At 44.9% G+C, this 22,089-nt stretch overlaps 1 protein-coding gene across 5 annotated transcripts in view; it reads left to right on the top strand.

Moving 5' to 3' along the window:
- The window catches only part of LOC140717085 (voltage-dependent L-type calcium channel subunit alpha-1S-like), a 665,173-nt gene that overhangs the window by 603,938 nt on the left and 39,146 nt on the right, over window positions 1-22,089 (top strand). For all 5 annotated transcript variants that reach the window (XR_012096443.1, XM_073030268.1, XM_073030267.1 and 2 more), the window contains 4 exons: window positions 1,871-1,973; window positions 7,392-7,493; window positions 15,363-15,499; window positions 16,162-16,287. Coding sequence is in view for 4 of the 5 variants with exons in the window: in XM_073030268.1 (XP_072886369.1) it covers window positions 1,871-1,973; window positions 7,392-7,493; window positions 15,363-15,499; window positions 16,162-16,287 (468 nt within the window). In the remaining variant the exon portion in view is untranslated. The remainder of the gene's footprint in view (window positions 1-1,870; window positions 1,974-7,391; window positions 7,494-15,362; window positions 15,500-16,161; window positions 16,288-22,089) is intronic.

Below are 22,089 nucleotides of genomic sequence, written 5' to 3'. Positions count from 1 at the left end.
TTACACTACACGCTGCATCCGTAAAGCAAACAGCATTATGAAGGACCCCACGCACTCCTCGTACAAACTCTTCTCCCTCCTGCCATCTGGGAAAAGGCTCCGAAGCATTCAGGGTCTCACGACCAGACTATGTAACAGTTTCTTCCTCCAAGCTATCAGACTCCTCAATACCCAGAGCCTGGACTGACAGCAACTTACTGCCCTCTACTGTGCCTATTGTCTTGTTTATTATTTATTGTAATGCCTGCACTGTTTTGTGCACTTTATGCAGTCCTGGGTAGGTCTGTAGTCTAGTGTTTTTTTTTTCTGTGTTGTTTTTACATAGTTCAGTGTCGTTTTTGTGCTGTTTCATGTAGCACCATGGTCCTGAAAAACGTTGTCTCGTTTTTACTGTGTTCTGTACCAGCAGTTATGGTTGAATTGACAGTAAGAAGTGACTTGACTTGACTTGATTCTATTGTGTTTCTTGGATTTACTGTATATGCCCACAAGAAAATGAATCTCAGGGTTGTGACTAGTGACATAGACAGTACAGGTTTCCCCCGCAATCCGAAGGTAGAGCATTCCTATGAAACCATTTGTAATCCGAAATGTCGTAAATCGAAGAAGTAATTACAATTAATTTGTATGGGAAAAATTTTTGAGCATTCCCAGACCCAAAAAATAACCCACCAAATCAAAGCAAATAACACATAAAACCTAAAATAACACTAATGTATAGTAAAAGCAGGAATGATATGATAAATATACACCCTATATAAAGTAGAAATATTGTAGGTACGGTGTAGTTTTACTTATCAAACTCAGGAATACAGCGAGCCAAAATCGATTTGGCAAAAAAAACAGTACATACACGCATACGTACGTACACGCATGCGCAAACAACTGCCCGCACAAGGCTTCATGGTCATTGTAGTCTTTCTTGGGGTAAACAGACGTATAAAGCGGGTGTCTTTTTTCGTAAAAACAAAAATCCTCTTTGGTTAGCAAAAACAGGTACTAATGTAGGTCTTTCGTAACAGTGAGTTGTCGTAAAGCAAACGTTCGAAAAGTGGAGGCCACTTTGTACTTTGTACTTTGTTTCCTGTCTCCCTTCATAGCGCACTGGAGCACAGAAAACAGGCTATTCAGCCCATCAAGTCCAATCCGAATTGTTATTCTGCCTATTCCCATTGACCAGCAGCTGGACCGTAGCCCTCCATACCTCTCCCATCCATGTACCTATCCAAACTTCTCTTAAATGTTGAAATTAAACCCACATCCACCACTTCTGCTGGTAGCTCATTCCACACTCAGTTTCCCCTCAGGTTCCACTCAAATATTTCACCTTTCACCCTTAACCCATGACCGCAAGTTCTAGTCTAACCCAGCCTCTGTGGAAAAGGCCTGCTTGCATTTAGCCTATCTTTACCCCTGTATCAAATCTTCCCTCATTCTCCTATGCTCTAGGGAATAAAGTCCTGATCTATTCAACCTTTCCCTACAACTCATCTTTAAATCCCAGCAACATCCTTGTGAATTTTCTCTGTACTTCTTCAAACTTATTGACATCTTTCCTGTAGGTAGTGGACTGAAACTGCACACAATACTCCAAATGAGGCCTCACCAACGTCTTGTACAATTTCAACAGAGCATCCAGTCTCCTGTACCCTTATGTTAAAGGTATTCAATTGTACACAGTAAGATCCCACATCCTAGAGATAATTGCCCCGTTGAGCTGCCATCACCCATTGGTCCTGGGAGATGTTGTTTCTCTTCTCCACAGCTATAACACCTTGACACTTTGACAGTGTTTGAAGCTTGGTCTTCTCCATTGCCTTGAGTGACTTTCCTTCCTCTTGATGATCTTTCTCACCTCTACCTTTTCCAGAGGTTGGTCTCCATGAATATGCCAATGAACAGTGACGGCACCGTCACCTTTAATGCCACCCTCTTCGCGCTCGTCCGGACGGCCCTCAAAGTTAAAACGGAAGGTAGGTGAAGTTTTACAGGCTGGCGGAAGGATCACAGCCTAAGGACCCCTGTGCCTGAGATAGTAGGGTCTAGAACATAGACAGTATAGGCCCTTCAGCCCATAACCCTTTAACTATTCCGAGATCAATTTAACCCTTCCCTCACGCATAACCCTCCATTATTCTATACCCCTAATAACTCTCACCCCTGAATACGTTCCACGTACCCATCACTGTCTGTGTTTATAAACAGCCACCGTTAACATCCCCCCCCCAACACTTTCCTCCAATCACCTTAAAGTTGTACCCTCTAACATTAACCATTTCCGCCTTGAGAAAAAGTCTCTGGCTATTCACTTGATCTATGTCTCTTACATATTTACAGCTCTGTCAAGTTACCTTTCATTCTCCTTTGCTCCAAAGAGAAAAGCCCCAGTTCACTCAGGCTCTCTAATCCAGGCAACATCATGGCAAATATCTGCACTCTCTAAAGCTTGCACAACCTTCCTTTCATAGTGCACTGGGGGGGAGGGAGTTCAATTGTGTGTTTGTGGGTCACCCTGACTGTAACCAGGGTGTGTGATAATCACCTCCCCTGTGGGTTCTCCCCCTGGGTCTTAGCACCCAGTCTGTTTTGTGCTTATTGTAAAAAGACATCAGTTGAGTTTTTCTCATCTGTCATCATGGACCGAATGCTTGCCACATTGAACGGGATCGGAAACTGACGGTGAGGTTGAAGAGCTACGATTGGTGGAGCACCTTAAATCCCGGGACCGAGCGGTGTGCCTCCCCTGCGCCCCAGGCCAGGCTCCCGAAGGTGGGATGCTAAGCCGGGGGGAGAACCTGGGAACCAAGCGTTGTACCTTCCCAGGAAACCCCAATGGGGCAAGCGTACCCAGGTGCACAGTGGAGCATGTCATCCAGCTCCATCACAGCATGTGCCTGGGACCCAAAGCACCACAGCCACGGGAGGACGGCCAATGCGGCAACGTCGCCGAAGAAAGAGGAGGACCAACCAGAAGTTCCCCAGATACAATGGTACCAGCCGCCTGGAACCTTACCTGGTGCAAGTTAAACTTGCCACATGGCACAACAGGTGGAGCTCCACCAAGACGGTGCTGCACCTTGTCCCGGCACTGGAGGAGGATGCCCTGCGGGACCTAGCGCCGGCTGAGAAGTAATTGTACCATATATCCATAGAGTGACGCTAGGCACAGAAGCGTCTAAGGTAACTGACAGGAAATAATAAGTAGTGGTGTTTAGGGGTGTGGAGGGGGTGGGTTAGTGGGCGGAGGTGTTGGTCAGCCTTATGTTTGGGGAAGGCAACTGTTTGTGAGTCTGGTGGTGCTGGTGTGGATGCTACGTAGCCTCTACCCTGATGGGAGTGGGACAGACAGTCCATGAGCAGGGTGGGTGGGATCCTTCATGATATTGCTGGCCTTTTCGGGCACTTTTCTGTATATTTGTCCTTGATGGTGGATAGGCTGGTGCCAATGATGTGTTGGGCAGTTTTGACCACCCGTTGTTGAGCCTTCCTGTCTGTCACAGTGCCATTTCTGTACCAGGCAGTGATACAGCTTGTTAGGATGGTCTCTGCACATATGTAGAAGGACGTGAGTACAATATTATTCTGCACAATATTATCTCCAGATCCAACAGTCACTTCACTGCCCACTCCCATCCTGCTTTATGCTAAATCTCTGCCTGTTACCAATCCCTGACAAGGGGAAAATGCAGCGTGCCCTCACAATTTTACTGACACAGATATGCAGTGATGGTGCAAGTGCAGAGGAAGAGACTCTGAAGCAGATTGAACAGTTCACTCGATTCTAATGAGAATGGTGCAGAGCAAAAGGAAAATCATAAACACAAGAGATTCTGCAGGGGCTGGAAATCTAGAGCAACACACACAAAATGCTGCAGGAACTCAGCAGGCCAGACAGCATCTATGGAAAGGAGGGAGGAAGATGCCAGAATGAAAAGGTGGGGGGAGGGGCAGGAGGACCAGCTAGAAGGTGATAGGTGAAGCCAGATGGGTGGGAAAGGTAAAGGGCTAGAGAAGAAGGAATCTGATAGGAGAGGAAAGTGGACCGTGGGAAGAAGGGAAGGAGGAGGGGCGAGTGTGGGGAAAAGGTAAGAGGACAGAGTGGGGAATAGAGAAGAGGTAAGGGGGAGGAAACAAATTATGGAAGGAGAAATCACTGTTGATGTCACCATTTTGGAAGCTACCTAGACAGAATATGAGGTCCCGATCCTCCACACTGAGAATGTCCTCAGTGGAGTCCATGAACTGGTGTGCCGGAATGGGAATGGTGAAGTAGTGCAAAAATAGAGGAAAACAAATAATGCTGTACTGTTCAAGGGTTCACTGTCCATCCATAAATCTGATAACAGTGGGAAGAAGTTTTCCTGAATCATTGAGTATGTGTCTTCTGACTCCACTACCTCCTCCTTGATGGTAACAATGAGAAGAGGGCATGTTCTGGGTGATGGGGGTCCTTAATGATGGATGCCACCTTTTTGGTGTCCTTGATACTGGGGAACCCTATGATGGAGCTGGCTGTTTTACAACTTTTCTTCAGCTTTTTCCAATTCTGTGCAGTGGCCCCTCATGTCGATCCATAGTCTCTCTCTCTCTTGTGGCAAATCAGGCCTCCCTCAGGGTGGAGGAGCAACAACTTCTATTCCATCTAGGTAGCCTCCAACCTGATGGCATGAATATTGATTTCTCCTTCCAGTAATCCAATCCCCCCCCCCCATTCCCCACTCTGACCTTTTATTTCTTCTCACCTCCCCCTGGGTCCCCTCCTTCTTCGCTTTCTCCCTGGTCTTCTCTCCCCCCTATCAGATTCCTTCTTCTCCAACCCTTGACTTTTCCCACACACTTGGCTTCACCTGTCACCTTTTAGCTAGCCTCTTTCCCCTCCCCCTACCTTTTTATTCTGACATCTTCTCCCTTCCTTCTCAGTCTGAAATGTCGACAGTTTATTCTTTTCCATAGATGCTGCCTGAGCTGCTGAGTCCCTCCAGCATTTTGTGTGTTGCTTTGGATTTCCAGCATCTGCAGACTTTCTCCTGTTGGTGATGCAATCTGTTAGAATGTTCTCCATGGTACACCTGTAATAATTCATTGTCATTGATAACATACAGGTCCCTCCAAACTCTTAATGAAATATAGAACCATAGAACATTACAGCACAGAAACAGGCCTTTTGGCCCTTCTTGGCTGTGCCGAACCATTTTTCTGCCTAGTCCCACTGACCTGCACCTGGACCATGCCCCTCCATACACCTCTCATCCATGTACCTGTCCAAGTTTTTCTTAAATGTTAAAAGTGAGCCTGCATTTACAACTTCATCTGGCAGCTCATTCCACACTCCCACCACTCTCTGCGTGAAGAAGCCCCCCCAATATTCCCTTTATACTTTTCCCCCTTCACCCTTCCTCTGGTTTTTTTCTCCACTAGCCTCAGTGGAAAAAGCCTGCTTGCATTCACTCTATCCATACCCATTATAATTTTATATACCTCTATCAAGACTCCCCTCATTCTTCTACGCTCCAGGGAATAAAGTCCTAACATATTCAACCTTTCTCTGTAACTCAGTTACTCAAGTCCCGGCAACATCATTGTAAACCTTCTCTGCACTCTTTCAACCTTATTAATATCCTTCCTGTAATTCGGTGACCAAAACTGCACACAATACTCCAAATTCAGCCTCACCAATGCCTTATGTGTTATGCCTCACCATAACATTCCAACTCTCATACTCAATACTTTGATTTATAAAGGCCAATGTACCAAAAGCTCTCTTTACTACCCTATCTACCTGTGACACCACTTTTAGGGAATTTTGTATCTGTATTCCCAGATCCCTCTGTTCTACTGCATTCCTCAGTGTCCTACCATTTACCTTGTATTTTCTAACTTGGTTTGTTCTTCCAAAGTTAAACTCCATCTGCCATTTTCCAGCCCATTTTTCCAGCTGGTCCAAATCCCTCTGCAAGCTTTGAAAACCTTCCTCACTGTCCACTACACCTCCAATCTTTGTATCATCGGCAAATTTGCTGATCCAGTTTACCACATTATCATCCAGTTCATTGATATAGATGACAAATAACAATGGACCTAGCACTGATCCCTGTGGCACACCACTAGTCACAGGCCTCCACTCAGAGAAGCAATCCTCCACTACCACTCTCTGACTTCTCCCATTGTGCCAATGTCTAATCAAATTTACTACCTCACCATGTATACCTAGCGACTGAATCTTCCTAACTAACCTCCCATGCGGGACCTTGTCAAAGGCCTTACTGAAGTCCATGTAGACAACATCCACTGCCTTCCCTTCATCCACTTTCCTTGTAACCTCCTAGAAAGCTATAATAGATTTGTTAAACATGACCTACCACGCATAAAACCATGTTGACTCTCCCTAATAAGTCCCTGTCTATCTAAATACTTGTAGATCTTATCTCTTAGTACTCCTTCCAACAATTTACCTACTACCAACGTCAAACTTACAGGCCTATAATTTCCCGGATTACTTTTAGAGCCTTTTTTAAACAACGGAACAACATGAACTTTCCTCCGGCACCTCACCCGTAGATACCGACATTTTAAATCTATCTGCCAGGGCCCCTGCAATTTCAACACTTGTCTCCTTCAAAGTCCGAGGGAATACCCTGTCAGGTCCTGGGGATTTATCTACTCACATTTGCCTCAAGATAGCAAGCACCTCCTCTTCTTCAATCTGTATAGGTTCCATGACCTCACTTACTTGGTTGCCTTATTTCCATTGACTCCATGCCAGTTTCCTTAGTAAATACAGACACAAAAAAACCATTTAAGATCTCCCCCATTTCTTTTGGTTCTATACATAGCCGACCACTCTGATCTTCAAGAGGACCAATTTTATCCCTTACTATCTTTTTGCTCTTAATATACCTGTAGAAGCTCTTTGGATTATCCTTCACCTTGACTGCCAAAGCTACCTCATGTCTTCTTTTAGCCCTCCTGATTTCTTTCTTAAGTATTTTTTGCACTTTTTATACTCCTTATATGAAATTAAAAAATGATCAGCCATGATTGAGTGACGGAGCAGAGTCAATGGACCAAATGGCCTAAATCTGCTCCTCTACCTTATGGTGTTATGGCTGCTGTCAGGGCTTCTTTGTAATTGCATCAATATGTTGGGCCAGGATCGATCTTCAGAGGTGACAACACCCAGGAACTTGAAACTGCTCACCCTTTCCACTGCTGATCCCTCAGCGAGGACTCCATTGCCGTGTGCGATTGTGACATTTATCGTGATGCACCATAATCACATCCTTTCATAACTTCCTCTGCCCTGCAGTTAACAGTCAGCGTCCTCGTAACTAAAACATTTCAACCCAGCTGCTGCTCACGTATTAATTTTCTCCTGTTACCTTTGCAACCAGGAAATTTTGAACAGGCTAATGAGGAACTGAGAGCAATTATCAAAAAGATTTGGAAACGCACAAGCATGAAACTACTTGACCAAGTGATTCCCCCTATTGGAGGTGAGTGGATGCCAGCTGAGTGGGATTTTGGTATTGGAATTGGTTTACTATTGTCACATTGCAGAGAAAGAGTGCAAAGTTCAAAGTAAGTTTATTATCAAAGTACACATTCGTCACCATGTACAACCCTGAGTTTCATTTTCTTGCAGGCATTCATTGTAAATACAAGAAACACAATAGAATCAATGAAAGACGCACACAACAGGATGGAGAAATAATCAGTGTGCAAAAAACAACAAACTGCACATACAAAAAGAAATTTAATAATAAAGAAATAATCAATAAATATTGAAAACATCAGATGACAAGTCCTTGAAAGTGAGTCCATAGGTTGTGGGAACAGTTCAGTCATGGAGTGAGTGAAGTTATCCCCTCTGGTTCAAGAGTCTGATGGTTGAAGGGTAATAACTGTTCCTGAACCTGGTGATATGGGCCCTGAAACTCCTGTACCTTCTTCCAGACAGCAGTAGTGAGGGAGTAGCATAGCCTGGATGGTGGGGTCCCTCACGATGGGTGCTTTTGCATACTGTTCATACAGATCAAATTATTTCACAAAGGAAAGCAGTAACAATGAAGAATGAAGTGTAACAGCTACAGAGAAAGTGCAGTGCAGGTGCAACATCATAACCAGGTCGATTGTGAAGTTAAGAATCCACCTTATCGAGTCTGATAACAGTGGGTTAGAAACTGTCTTTGAGCCTGGTGGTACGTGCTTTCAGGCTTTTGTAATCCATACTCGATGGGAGAGGGTAGAAGAGGGAATGTTTGGGGTGGTGGTCTTTGATTCTTGCTGGCTGCTTTACCGAGGCAGCAAGAAGTGTAGACAGAGTCCGTGGCGGGGGGACCTGGTTCTTGTGATGTGCTGAGCTGTGTCCACAACTCTCTGTGCTTTTTTGCGGACACGTGCAGAGCAGGCAACATGTTAGAGGAAAGTGACAGGCAGGGCATGAGGTTTGGGGAAGGGAACCAGAATGGGGAATGGAAAAAGAAGGAGAGAGGAGAGGGAAAAATTACCAAAAGTTGGAGAAATTGCCTAGTACAGACAAATTTTACAAGAATGTTGCTGGGGTTTGAGGATCTGAGTTTTAGGGAAAGGTAGGATTTTATGCCCTGGAGTGTAGGAGAATGAGGTATACAAAACTACAAACGGTAAAGGTAGAGGGTAAATGTAAACAGGCTTTTACACAGAGGCTGGGTGGAACTACAACTAGAGGTCATGGGTTAAGGGTGAAAGGTGAAAAGTATAAGTAGAACGTGGGGAAGTTTTGTCCCTCAGAGGGTGGTAATCGATTTCGGCACAGTCTAGGTGGGCCAAAGGCACTTTCTGTGCTGTAATGTTCTATGACTATAAACTGATATTTATATTATGAGCATGGAGGCTACCCAGAATGAATAGGAGGTGTTGCTCCTCCAACCTGAGTTTGACCTCATGGTGTTAGTTCTGTGACGAGAGGCCGAGGTAAGGATGATACTGGAGTATCCAAGACTAGAACCAAGTCACGATTTCGAGACCAAGACAAGAACAAGATTCCAGACAAAACTAGACAAGCACCTGATGAGACTAGATGAGAATCCAAATGAGACAGAAACCCTAAGAGCAGACGCAGACTGAACCAAAGCTGAGCTGATGATTGCGCATCGAACCAGAGTTTTAAATATCCAAACCTTGGTGCCAAGATATGGCCGCCAGTTAGCAGCACTAGCCAGAATCATATATAACCATATAACAATTACGGAAACAGGCCATCTCGGCTCTCCTAGTCCGTGCCGAACGCTTACTCTCACCTAGTTCCATCGACCTGCACTCAGCCCATAACCCTCCATTCCTTTTCTGTACATATACCTATCCAATTTTAATTTAAATGACAATATTGAACCTGCCCCTACCACTTTTACTGGAAGCTCGTTCCACACAGCTACCACCCTCTGAGTAAAGAAGTTCCCCCTCGTGTTACCCCTAAACTTTTGCCCCCTAACTCTCAACTCATGTCCTCTTGTTTGAATCTCCCATACTCTCAATGGAAAAAGCCTATCCACGTCAACTCTATCTATCCCACTCATAATTTTAAATACCTCTATCAAGTCCCCCCTCAACCTTCTACGCTCCAAAGAATAAAGACCTAACTTGTTCAACCTTTCTCTGTAACTTAGGTGCTGAAACCCAGGTAACATTCTAGTAAATCTCCTCTGTACTCTCTCTATTTTGTTGACATCTTTCCCATAATTCGGTGACCAGAAATGTACACAATACTCCAAATTTGGCTTTACCAATGCCTTGTACAATTTTAACATTATATCCCAACTCCTATACTCAGAGCTCTGATTTATAAAGGCCAGCATACTAAAAGCTTTCTTCACCACCCTATCCACATGAGATTCCACCTTCAGGGAACTATGCACCATTATTCATAGATCACACTGTTCTACTGCATTCTTCAGTGCCCTACCATTTACCATGTATGTCCTATTTTGATTATTCCTACCAAAATGTAGCACCTCACACTTATCAGCATTAAACTCCATCTGCCATCTTTCAGCCCACTCTTCTAACTGGCCTAAATCTCTCTGCAAGCTTTGAAAACCTACTTCATTATCCACAACACCACCTATCTTAGTATCATCTGCTTACTTACTAATCCAATTTACCACCCCATCATCCAGATCATTAATGTATATGACAAACAACATTGGACCCAGTACTGATCCCTGAGGCACACCACTAGTCACCGGCCTCCAACCTGACAAACAGTTATCCAACACTACTCCCTGGCATCTCCCATCTAGTTACCTTTGAATCCATTTTACTACTTCAATATCAATACCTAACGATTGAACCTTCCTAACTAACCTTCCGTGTGGAACCTTGTCAAAGGCCTTACTGAAGTCCATATAGACAACATCCACTACTTTTCCCTCGTCAACTTTCCTAGTAACCTCTTCAAAAAATCCAACATGATTTTTCAAACATGACCTTCCACGCACAAATCCATGTTGACTGTTCCTAATCAGGCCCTGTCTATCCAGATAATTATATTTACCATCTCTAAGAAGACTTTCCATTAATTTACCCACCACTGATGTCAAACTGACAGGCCTATAATTGCTAGGTTTATTTTTAGAACCCTTTTTAAACAATGGAACCACATGAGAAATATGCCAATCCTCCGGCACCATCCCCGTTTCTATTGACATTTGAAATATTTCCGTTAGAGCCCCTGCTATTTCTACACAAACTCCCTCATGGTCCTAGGGAATATCCTGTTAGGATCCAGAGATTTATCCACTTTTATATTCCTTAAAAGTGCCAGTACTTCCTCCTCTTTAATCGTCATAGTTTCCATAACTTCCCTACTTGTTTCCCTTACCTTACATAATTCAATATCATTCTCCTTAGTGAATACCGAAGAAAAGAAATTGTTCAAAATCTCCCCCATCTCTTTCGGCTCCACACAAAGCTGTCCACTCTGATTCTCTAAGGGACCAATTTTATCCCTCACTATCCTTTTGCTATTAATATAACTGTAGAAACCCTTTGGATTTATTTTCACCTTACTTGCCAAAGCAACCTTGTATCTTCTTTTATCTTTTCTAATTTCTTTCTTAAGATTTCTTTCTTCATTCTTTATATTCCTCAAGCACCTCATTTACTCCATGCTGTCTATATTTATTGTAGATATCTCTCTTTTTCCTAACCAAGTTTCCAATATCCCCTGAAAATCATGGCTCTCTCAAACTTTTAACCTTTCCTTTCAACCTAACAGGAACATAAAGATTCTGTACCCTCAAAATTTCACCTTTAAATGACCGCCATTTCTCTATTACATCCTTCCCATAAAACAAATTGTCCCAATCCACTCCTTCTAAATCCTTTCGCATCTCCTCAAAGTTAGCCTTTCTCCAATCAAAAATCTCAACCCTGGGTCCAGTCCTATCCTTCTCCATAATTATATTGAAACTAATGGCATTGTGATCACTGGACCCGAAGTGCTCCCCAACACATACCTCCGTCACCTGACCTATTTCATTCCCTAACAGAAAATCCAACATTGCCCCTTCTCTAGTTGGTACCTCTATGTATTGCTGCAAAAAACTATCCTGCACACATTTTACAAACTCCAAGCCATCCATCCTTTTTACAGAATGGGCTTCCCAGTCTATGTGTGGAAAATTAAAATCTCCCACAATCATAACCCTGTGCTTACTACAAATATCTACTATCTCCTTGCAAATTTGCTCCTCCAAGTCTCGCTCCCCATTAGGTGGTCTATAATACACCCCTGTAAACATAGAAACATAGAAAATAGGTGCAGGAGTAGGCCATTCGGCCCTTCACCGCCATTCAGTATGATCATGGCTGATCATCCAACTCAGAACCCTGTACCTGCTTTCTCTCCATACCCCCTGATCCCTTTAGCCACAAGGGCCATATCTAACTTCCTCTTAAATATAACCAATGAACCGGCCTCAACTGTTTATGTGGCAGAGAGTTCCACAGATTCACCACTCTCTGTGTGAAGAAGTTTTTCCTCATCTCGGTCCTAAAAGGCTTCCCCTTTATCCTTAAACTGTGACCCCTCGTTCTGGACTTCCCCAACATCGGAAACAATCTTCCTGCATCTAGCCTGTCCAATCCCTTTAGAATTTTATACGTTTCAATAAGATCCCCCCTCAATCTTATAAATTCCAGTGAGTATAAGCCTAGTCGATCCAGTCTTTCTTCATATGAAAGTCCTGTCATCCCAGGAGTCAATCTGGTGAACCTTCTCTGTACTCCCTCTATGGCAAGAATGTCTTTCCTCAGATTAGGGGACCAAAACTGCACACAATATTCTAGGTGCGGTCTCACCGAGGCCTTGTACAACTGCAGTAGAACCTCCCTGCTCCTGTACTCAAATCCTTTTGCTATGAATGCCAACATACCATTTGCCTTTTTCACCGCCTGCTGTACCTGCATGCACACCTTCAATAACTGGTGTACAATGACACCCAGGTCTCGTTGCATCTCCCCTTTTCCTAATCGGCCACCATTCAGATAATAATCTGTTTTCCTGTTCTTGAAACCAAAGTGTTACTGTAAGTGTTACTACACCTTTCCCGTTCCTCAATTCCACCCAAATAGTCTCCCTAGATGAGCCCTCTAATCTATCCTGCCAGAGCACCGCTGTAATATTTTCTCTGACAAGCATCGCAACACCTCCCCCTCTTGTCCCTCAGTTTCTATCACACCTGAAGCAACGAAATCCAGGAATATTTATTTGCCAATCACAACTCTCCTGCAACCATGTTTCACTAATAGCTACAACATCATATTTCCAGGTATCAATCCATGCTCTAAGCCAGGGGTGTCAAACTCATTTTAGGTCACGGGCCGGATTGAGCAAAACGCAGCTTCATGCGGGCCAGATCAGTCGGACGCGTGCGAACGCAGCTTTTGTTGCCTCCGTTTTTTCAGCCTGCTCTCATGTGTTTCATTCTCTGCTATAACGACAAAGTGTTTCACTTTACAAATTCCGTTTCTTATGAAGAAGACTGCCGAGCAAGACTGCCGAATAAACACTAAAAACCCTGAAAACCTGGTACCTGAATAAACTCTGCATTAGCCATATCATACGCCATAGGCGCTTCGATTACTGGGGCCAGCTTTAATAGTAATTAGATATTATCTCGCGGGTCAAAGATAATTCCACCGCGGGCCGGATTTGGCCCGCGGGCCTTGAGTTTGACATACATGCTCTAAACTCATCCACCTTTCTTACAATGCTCCTCGCATTAAAATAAATGCATTTAAGAAATTCTCCACCTCTTACTCTCTGTTTATCCCTAACGGTGCAAACAACTTTACTGTCTTCTTTTTCTTCCTTCTCCCCTACATCTTTGGTCTGAGCGCCTCCTTTTCTATCACCTGCCTATCCTCCCTCACACACTGTCTACAAGTTTTCTCTATTTGTGAACTATCCTCCTCTCTCCCAGTCTCTTCAATTTGATTCCCACCCCCAACCATTCTAGTTTAAAGTCTCCCTAGTAGCCTTCGCAAATCTCCTGCCAGGATATTGGTCCCCCTAGGATTCAAGTGCAACCCGTCCTTTTTGTACAGGTCACACCTGCCCCAAAAGAGGTCCCAATGATCGAGAAACTTGAATCCCTGCCCCTTGCTCCAATCCCTCAGCCACGCATTTATCCTCCACCTCATTCCATTCCTACTCTCACTGTCACGTGGCACAGGCAGTAATCCCGAGATTACTACCTTTGTGGTCCTTCTTCTCAACTGCCTTCCTAACTCCCTATATTCTCCTTTCAGGACCTCTTCCCTTTTCCTACCTAATGTCCTGACTGCATCCAAAGAATCACCTATCTGACCCCCTAACTATCGAGTCCCCTATTACTACTGCCTTCCTCTTCCTTTCCCTACCCTTCTGAGCTACAGGGCCGGACTCTGTGCCGGAGGCATGGCCACTGTTGCTTCCCCCAGGTAGGCTGCCCCCCCCCAATAGTACTCAAACAGGAGTACTTATTGTCAAGGGGTACAGCTACTGGGGTACTCTCTAGTTCCTGACTCTTCCCCTTCCCTCTCCTAACTGTGACCTACTTGTCTGCCTCCCGTGGCCCTGGTGAGACCACCTGCCTGTAACTCCTCTCTATCAACTCCTCACTCTCCCTGACCAGACGAAGGTCATCGAGTTGCAGCTCCAGTTCCCCAACACGGTCCCTTAGGAGCTGCAGCTCAGCGCACCTGGTGCAGATATGGATGTCCGGGAGGCTAGGAGACTCCAGGACCTCCCACATCCGACACTGAGAAGAACAAGCTGCCCTCACACTCATAATTCCACCTATCCTCAAATAACAGGAAAAATTGAAAACTAAACTTACCTTGCCTCGCCCATTTCCGCCTAAGCCCGTTGAGCCAAAGCCCTTCAGCCTTCACTCTGCTCCCGGCTCACTCTGCTGCCCGCAAACAACACTGCCCGCTGTATAAGGCTTCACTGCCTGACGTCACACGCCTGCGCAGTCCCACCTTTCTTAACCCCAATGAGAAGAAAAAATCAAAATGGCTCACGCAGCACTCCCGTTCTGATTCTCGGACTTCCTTCTCCAAATCTTTGAAGGACCCGTGCCAATTAGCAGAGCTGGCCGGAATCTTTAAAGGGCCCGCGCTAATTATCCAAACCCTGGAGGCTGGCACAGTCCAGTGCGTACCGTAACTAGTTAGGAATCTCCCCCTCACAGGTCAGGTGTCTGAGGCCTTCTGACCTTCTGCTGCTTTGGGAGAGACTCTTCGATGGGGAGAGAGAGGTTCCTTGTCATCCGGGCCTCGTGTGGTTCACAGAAATGATTAGACTAATGACAGCATTAAAGATCAAACTTTTCATACTTGGAGTGTTGTGAGCACTTTTGTTCCCCTTATCTAAGAAAGGATGTGCTGGCATTGGAGAGGGGCTGGAGGAGGTTCATGAGAATGATTCTGGAAATGAAAGGGTTAATGTATGAAGCATGATGGCTCTGGGTCTGTATTTGCTGGAGTTTGGTAGAATGAGAGGGAATCTCATTCAAACCTACCAAATATTGAAAGGCCTGGGTAGAGTGGATGTGGAGAGGGTATTTCCTATAGTGGGAGAGTCTAGAACAGAGGGCACAGCCTCAGTATAGAGGGACATCCATTCAGAACAGAGATGTGGGGTTCATTGCCACAGGTGGCCGTAGAGGCCGAGTCATTTCGTATATTTAAATCAGAGGCTGATTGGTCTTGGATCAGTCAAAGGTTTTTGGAAGAAGGCAGAAGAATTGGGTTGAGAGGTATAATAAATCAGCAGAGCAGATTTGATGGGCTGAATGGCCTAAATCTGCTCCTATGTCTTCTGGTTTTCCACCCAGATGACGAAGTGACTGTCGGCAAGTTCTACGCCACCTTCCTCATCCAGGAACACTTCAGAAAATTCAAGAAACGTCAGGAGGAATATTACGGAATTCTCCCGTCTAAGAAGCAGACTGCCAATGAGATTGAGCTTCAGGTAAGACCTACCTCCACTGACTCCACCCTCCCTCCCCTTGACTCTCTCCTCCCTCTCCCTCCCCTCGTCTCCCGTCCCTCTCTCCACCTCCCTCCCGTCCACACACTCCTCTCTCTCTCCCCTTCCCCTCCCTCTCACTCTCCGCACTCTCCCCTTCCACCTCTACACTTTCCACTATGCACCCTCTCCTGCCCCTCTCTCCCCTTCCCCCTCCCTCTCCACCACTCTCTCTCCCCCTCCAGTTTCTCCACGTCAGCAGTCTCCACTAGGCATCCTCTCTCCCTTTCCCTTTCTCCCCCTTCCCCCTCCCTCTGTCCACCTCCCTCTCGTCCACTCCACCTCTCATCTCCACCTCCACTCTCTGCACCCCCTCTCCTCTTCCTGCTCCCTCCCTCCCCTCTCTCTTTCTCCCTCACCCTTTTCCCTCTGATTGGGTAGGTATGATGGATGGTCAGATGCAATTACTGCCGAGGATGGGCTTGGTGACCAACACAGTTGTATGGGTGAGGGGATTGGATCTCAGTGGTTGGTGATAAGATGACGGGATGGTCTCAGTCTGAAGGAGTGCGAGAGGTTTGCGATGGGGGTCGCTCAGAGTGCCAGTGATGGATGGGTGCGACGTGTGTGGGTCGAGCCGTAACCCAACATTCTGCCCACTTCAGGCTGGACTACGCCACATCGAAGAGGATGTTGGTGAGGAGCTTCACCGCACCGTGTCCGGAGAGCTGCCGTTCGATGAAGGAGAGCGGACAATCGAAGACGGTGGACTGGACGAGACAATATACAGGGTTGGTCATTTTGTCAATGGAATTTGACAGGCTATTCCCCGGTGCCATTTTATAAACTCAGCAAAGTGTTTAATAGATCAGAGAATGATTTACAATGTGATTTGCTGATTTAATGATTAGCTTTCTTTGTCAAATGTGCATTGAAAAATTGATGCATACACCCAGTGGCCACTTTATTAGGTACACCTGTGCACCTGCTCGTTAATGCAAATATCTAGTCAGTCAATCATGTGGCAGCAACTCAATGCATAAAAGCATGCAGACATGGTCAGGAGGTTCAGTTGTCCTTCAGACCAAACATCGGAATGGGGAAGAAATGTGATCTAAGTGACTTTGACTGTGGAATAATTGTTGGTGCCAGATGGGGTGGTTTGAGTATCTCAGATACTGCTGATCTCTTGGGATTCTCATGCACAACAGTCTCTAGAGTTTACAGAGAATGTTGTGAAAAACAAAAACTGTCCAGTGAGTGGCAGCTCTGTGGGCAAAAACACCTTGTTAATGAGGGAGGTCAGAGGCGAATGGCCAGACTGGCTCAAGCTGACAGGAAGGCAACAGTAACTCAAATCACCATGTGTTAATACAGACTGTCTCTGAATGCACACCACATCAAACCTTGAATGAGCTACAGCAGCAAAAGACCACAAACGTACTTTGAGTGACACGTTATTGGGTACAGGAGGTATACAGTATATTAAAGTAGGCACTGGGTGTTACTCTATTTAGTAAGCAGTTTAGGAATTAAGATTTTCATACTGGCATTGAACTGTGCATGAGAATGATAAACATAAAGTGTCCTGTGGTTATCGGACATGTTATAGCCTCCCACCTCCATTTCCAACTTAACCTGGACTGTTTTTCTGAGAAACATTGTCCTGGGTCCATTGCAAAGAAAGCACAGCAGCGCCTCTACTTTCTTACAATTTGACATGTCATCTAAAACTTTAACAAACACTGTATAGATGTGCAGCGGAGAGTATATGGACCTGGTATGGAAACACCAATGTCCTTGAACAGAAAACCATACACAAAGTAGTGCATCATGGGTAAAGCCCTCCCCACCTTTGAGCACATCTACATGGAGCGCTGTTGCAGGGAAGCAACATCCATCATCAAGGACCCTCACCATCCAGGCCATGCTCTCTTCTTGCTGCTGCCATCACTAAGAAAGTTCAGGAACCTCAGGACTCACACCACCAGCTTCAGGAACAATTATCACCCCTCAACTCTTGAACTAGAGGGGATAAGTTCCCTCAATTTCACTGCCCCATCACTTAACTGTTCCCACAACCTATAGCAGACATCCCCAATAGGCCAGGTCCGGACCGTGAGAACCAAATGTCTGGACCCATTGGCACTTGCGTGAACGCACCTGCCATAACATGTAAATAAAGCGTGCGCTGCTGTAATTTATTTTAACCTCATCCCACTCCGTACACTTGACCTACGCCCCCGTAGAGTGCGCGACCTTCTGCTTTCCGGCAAAGCTGAGCCTTTTGGAGAGAGACGTTCACAGGAGAAGCTGCGCTTTCCACGTCTGTGGGAGCATTGCTAGAACAACGAAATGCGGGAGGATCCAGTGATGAAGGATTTCGTGACGAGCCTGGCAGGAAACTTCAGGGAACCATTTGAAAGCTTCCCTAATCTCTTAGGTGACATCCTCCTTTTCCTGAGATAGCCGTTCTCCGTTTCGGCTGACGGCCAGTGGACTGCAGAGGCCAAAAGGCTGGTGCCTTCCATAGATGAGGCAACTCTTCAGATGGAGGGCTTGGAAATGGGAACATCTGATTTGCTCAAAGCACAACACAAGGACGTTGGGGCAAGTGACTTTTGGATCAACGTGGTTCCCCAACGAGAGCTATTGCAATACTCCTACTCACACTGTTCCCCTCCACGTACATATGTAACTCTATCAAGAACCAGGACAGAAACAGACTCTCCAATGCACATCTTGGCCAGTGCCTCAGGATTGCCACAACAAAGTACAGGCCCGACATCAGAAGGATTGCCTCATCCCGTCGCTGTCACTTCTCTCACTGATTGGTGAGTGAATCAATTTCTTTTGTCCATTCTTCAATCTTACTGTGGTATAATAATATTACAACAACAATATTACTGATAATTTCATTTATAGCTACACTTCATACTTTAAATGCTACATAGCTTAATTAAAAAGAACAAATAGATTAAATGAGAGAACAGAAAGAATGGAAAAGGCAGTACTACTAAAACTCATTGTGTGGAAGAGAAGTGGTGAAAACTACCATGTTTAGTGTGTGTGTGTGTGTGTGTGTGTGTGTGTGTGTGTGTGTGTGTGTGTGTGTGTGTGTGTGTGTGTGTGTGTGTGTGTGTGTGTGTGTGTGTGTGTGTGTGTGTGTATTTTACATCCCAGATGAGTTCTCAATGTGACAGCTGACAGTTGTGACAGCTAGAGTCATAATTAAATGGTTGGTTTTGAACTTATTTTGTTTCAAGAGTGCATTTTTTTTTCTTGTGTGACCCACAACACAGGCTTTGAGAATCCCAGGTCTAAATTATTACTACTACCACTACCACTACTACTAATAATAATGGTAATAGCAGCAACAACAACATCTGCCCATTAAACATCTTACTGGCACAATGAAAAAAAACCCTGGACGTTTTGGCCCTTGGCCTGGCATGTTTGACATAATTTGGTCCTTTTGGAAAACTAACTGGGGAGCCCAAACCTGTAGTCTCACTTTCAAGGAGTCTACAGCTGATTTTCTTTATTGTTTATTTATTATTATTATTAGTTTTTCTTTTTGTATTTGCACAGTTTGTAGACTTTTGCCCACTGGTTATTTGTCTGTCTTGGTGTGTGTGGTCTTTCATTGATTCTATTGAGTCTTTTTGTATTTACTGCAAATGCCCGCAAAAAAATCTCATGGTTGTATAAGGCGACATATATGCATATTGTTATTAAATTTACTCTGAACTTTGAACTTCCTAGGCAGAATTAAATCACATTGAGGAAACCAACATGAATTTATTACACAGACTAAGTGCTGAAGGAACTCAGCAGTTTGGGCAGTATCTGTTTAGGCCGAGACCTGACGATAGCTCTTGAGCTAAAACAACGACTGTTCATATTCCCTCACAGATGCTGCAGACAACCAACAGTCCGTCCTTTGCTCTGGATTCCAGTATCTACAGTCTTTTGTGTCTCCTTTATACAGAACAATAGGGCACTATAACATAGATGCAGGCCCTTTGGCCCATCTAGTTCATGCTAAACTTTTCCTGCAAGACTCTCTACCCAGACCATAGCCCTCCATACCCCTCTCATTCCTGTAGCTATCCAAAGTTCCCTTAAATGTTACAATTGAACCTGCTGTGCTGGTAGATTGTCCAACACTTGCACTACCCTCTGAATGAATAAATATTTTACCTTTCACCCTTAACCCATGACCCAACTTCAGTGCAAAAAGCCTGTTTGCATTTACCCTATCTATACCACTCATAGTTTTGTAGACCTCTGTCAGATTTCATTCTTCTATGCTCTAGAGAATAAAGTCCTAATGGAAACAACCTTTCCTTATTGGTGGTTCATTCATGCTGGTTTTCTCAACGAGACTTAATTCTGCCTAGAAAGTTCAAAATTCAGAGTAAATTTAATAACAAAGTACATATACGTCACCTTATTTCCTTATTAAGTTGAAGGACAGGACCTCCATGCCACGTGCTAGTGAGGCTAGATAATGCAGCTTAAATACGTGGCTAAGGAGTTGGTGCAGGAGGGAGGGCTTCTTGTTTCTGAACAATTGGGCCTTGTTCCAGGGAAGGTGGGACCTGTACCGATGGGACAGGTTGCACCTGAACTGGAGGGGGACTAACATCCTTGCAGGAAGATTTGCTAGTGCTGCTCTGGTGGGGTTAAACTAGAATTGCAGGGGGAGGGGAACCAGAGTGTTAGAGCAGATAGTGAGGTGGAGGAGGATAAAGGTGCAGGTACAGTGCCTGGAGTAAATCCAGATCTAACATATAAAGAGGCTTTGAGGAAAGAGAAACAGAATAAAGGGTGTAAAGGTAGTAAGGTAGAAGGGCTAAAGTGTGTGTACTTCAATGCAAGAAGCATCAGAACAAAGGTGATGAACTGAGAGCTTGGATACATACATGGAATTATGATGTAGTGGCCATTACGGAGACTTGGCTGGCACCAGGGCAGGAATGGATTCTCAATATTCCTGGATTTCAGTGCTTTCAAAGGGATGGGGGGGAGGGGAGGAGGGGTGGCATTACTGGTCAGGGATACTATTACAGCTACAGAAAGGGTGGGTAATGTAGCAGGATCCTCTTTTGAGTCAGTATGGGTGGAAGTCAGGAACAGGAAGGGAGCAGTTACTCTACTGGGGGTATTCTATAGACCCCCTGGTAGCAGCAGAGATACCGAGGAGCAGATTGGGAGGCAGATTTTGGAAAGGTGCAAAAATAACAGGGTTGTTATCATGGGTGACTTTAACTTCCCTAATATTGATTGGCACCTGATTAGTTCCAATGGTTCAGACGGGGCAGAATTTGTTAAGTACATCCAGGACGGATTCCTGTCACAGTATGTTGACAGGCTGACTAAGGGGAATGCCGTACTAGATCTAGTATTAGGTAATGAACCGGGTCAGGTCACAGATCTGTCAGTGGGTGAGCATCTGGGGGACAGTGATCACTGCTCCCTGACCTTTAGCATTATCATGGTAAAGGATAGAATCAGAGAGGACAGGGAAATTTTTAATTGTGGAAGGGCAAGTTATGAGGCTATAAGGCTAGAACTTGCGGGTGTGAATTGGGATGATGTTTTTGCAGGGAAATGTACTATGGACATGTGGTCGATGTTTAAGGATCTCTTGCAGGATGTTAGGGATAAATTTGTCCCGGTGAGGAAGATAAAGAATGGTAGGGTGAAGGAACCATGGGTGACAAGTGAGGTGGAGAATCTAGTCAGGTGAAAGAAGGCAGCATACATAAGGTTTAGGAAGCAAGGATCAGATGAGTCTATTGAGGAATATAGGGTAGCAAGAAAGGAGCTTAAGAAGGGGCTGAGGAGAGCAAGAAGGGGGCATGAGAAGGCCTTGGAGAGTAGGGTAAAGGAAAGCCCAAAGGCATTCTTTAATTATGTGAAGAACTAAAGGTTGACAGGAGTGAAGATAGGACCAATTAGAGATAAAAGTGGGAAGATGTGCCTGGAGGCTGTGGAAGTGAGGGAGGTCTTCAATGAATACTTCTCTTCGATATTCACCAATGAGAGGGAACTTGATGATGGTGAGGACAATATGAGTGAGGTTGATGTTTTGGAGCATGTTGATATTAAGGGAGAAGAAATGTTGGAGTTAGTAAAATACATTAGGATGGATCAGTCCCCGGGGCCTGACGGAATATTCCTCAGGCTGCTCCACGAGGCGAGAGAAGAGATTGCTGAACCTCTGGCTAGGATCTTTATGTCCTCATTGTCCACGAGAATGGTACTGGAGGATTGGAGGGAGGCAAATATTGTTGCCTTGTTCAAAAAAAGGTAGTAGGGATAGTCCGGGTGATTATAGACCAGTGAGCCTTACGTCTGTGGTGGGAAAGCTGTTGGAAAAGATTCTTAGAGATAGAATCTATGGGCATTTAGAGAATCATGGTCTGATCAGGGACAGTCAGCATGGCTTTGTGAAGGTCAGATCGTGTCTAACAAGCCTGATAGAGTTCTTTGAGGAGGTGACCAGGCATATCGATGAGGGTAGTGCAGTGGATGTGATCTACATGGATTTTAATAAGGCATTTGACAAGGTTCCACACAGTAGA

This window comes from Hemitrygon akajei, chromosome 27 (assembly GCF_048418815.1).
Source record: "Hemitrygon akajei chromosome 27, sHemAka1.3, whole genome shotgun sequence".
Classification (NCBI taxonomy): Eukaryota; Metazoa; Chordata; class Chondrichthyes; order Myliobatiformes; family Dasyatidae; genus Hemitrygon; species Hemitrygon akajei.
Note: the sequence above shows the minus strand (reverse complement) of the source record. Positions and strands in the feature narration are given on the sequence as shown.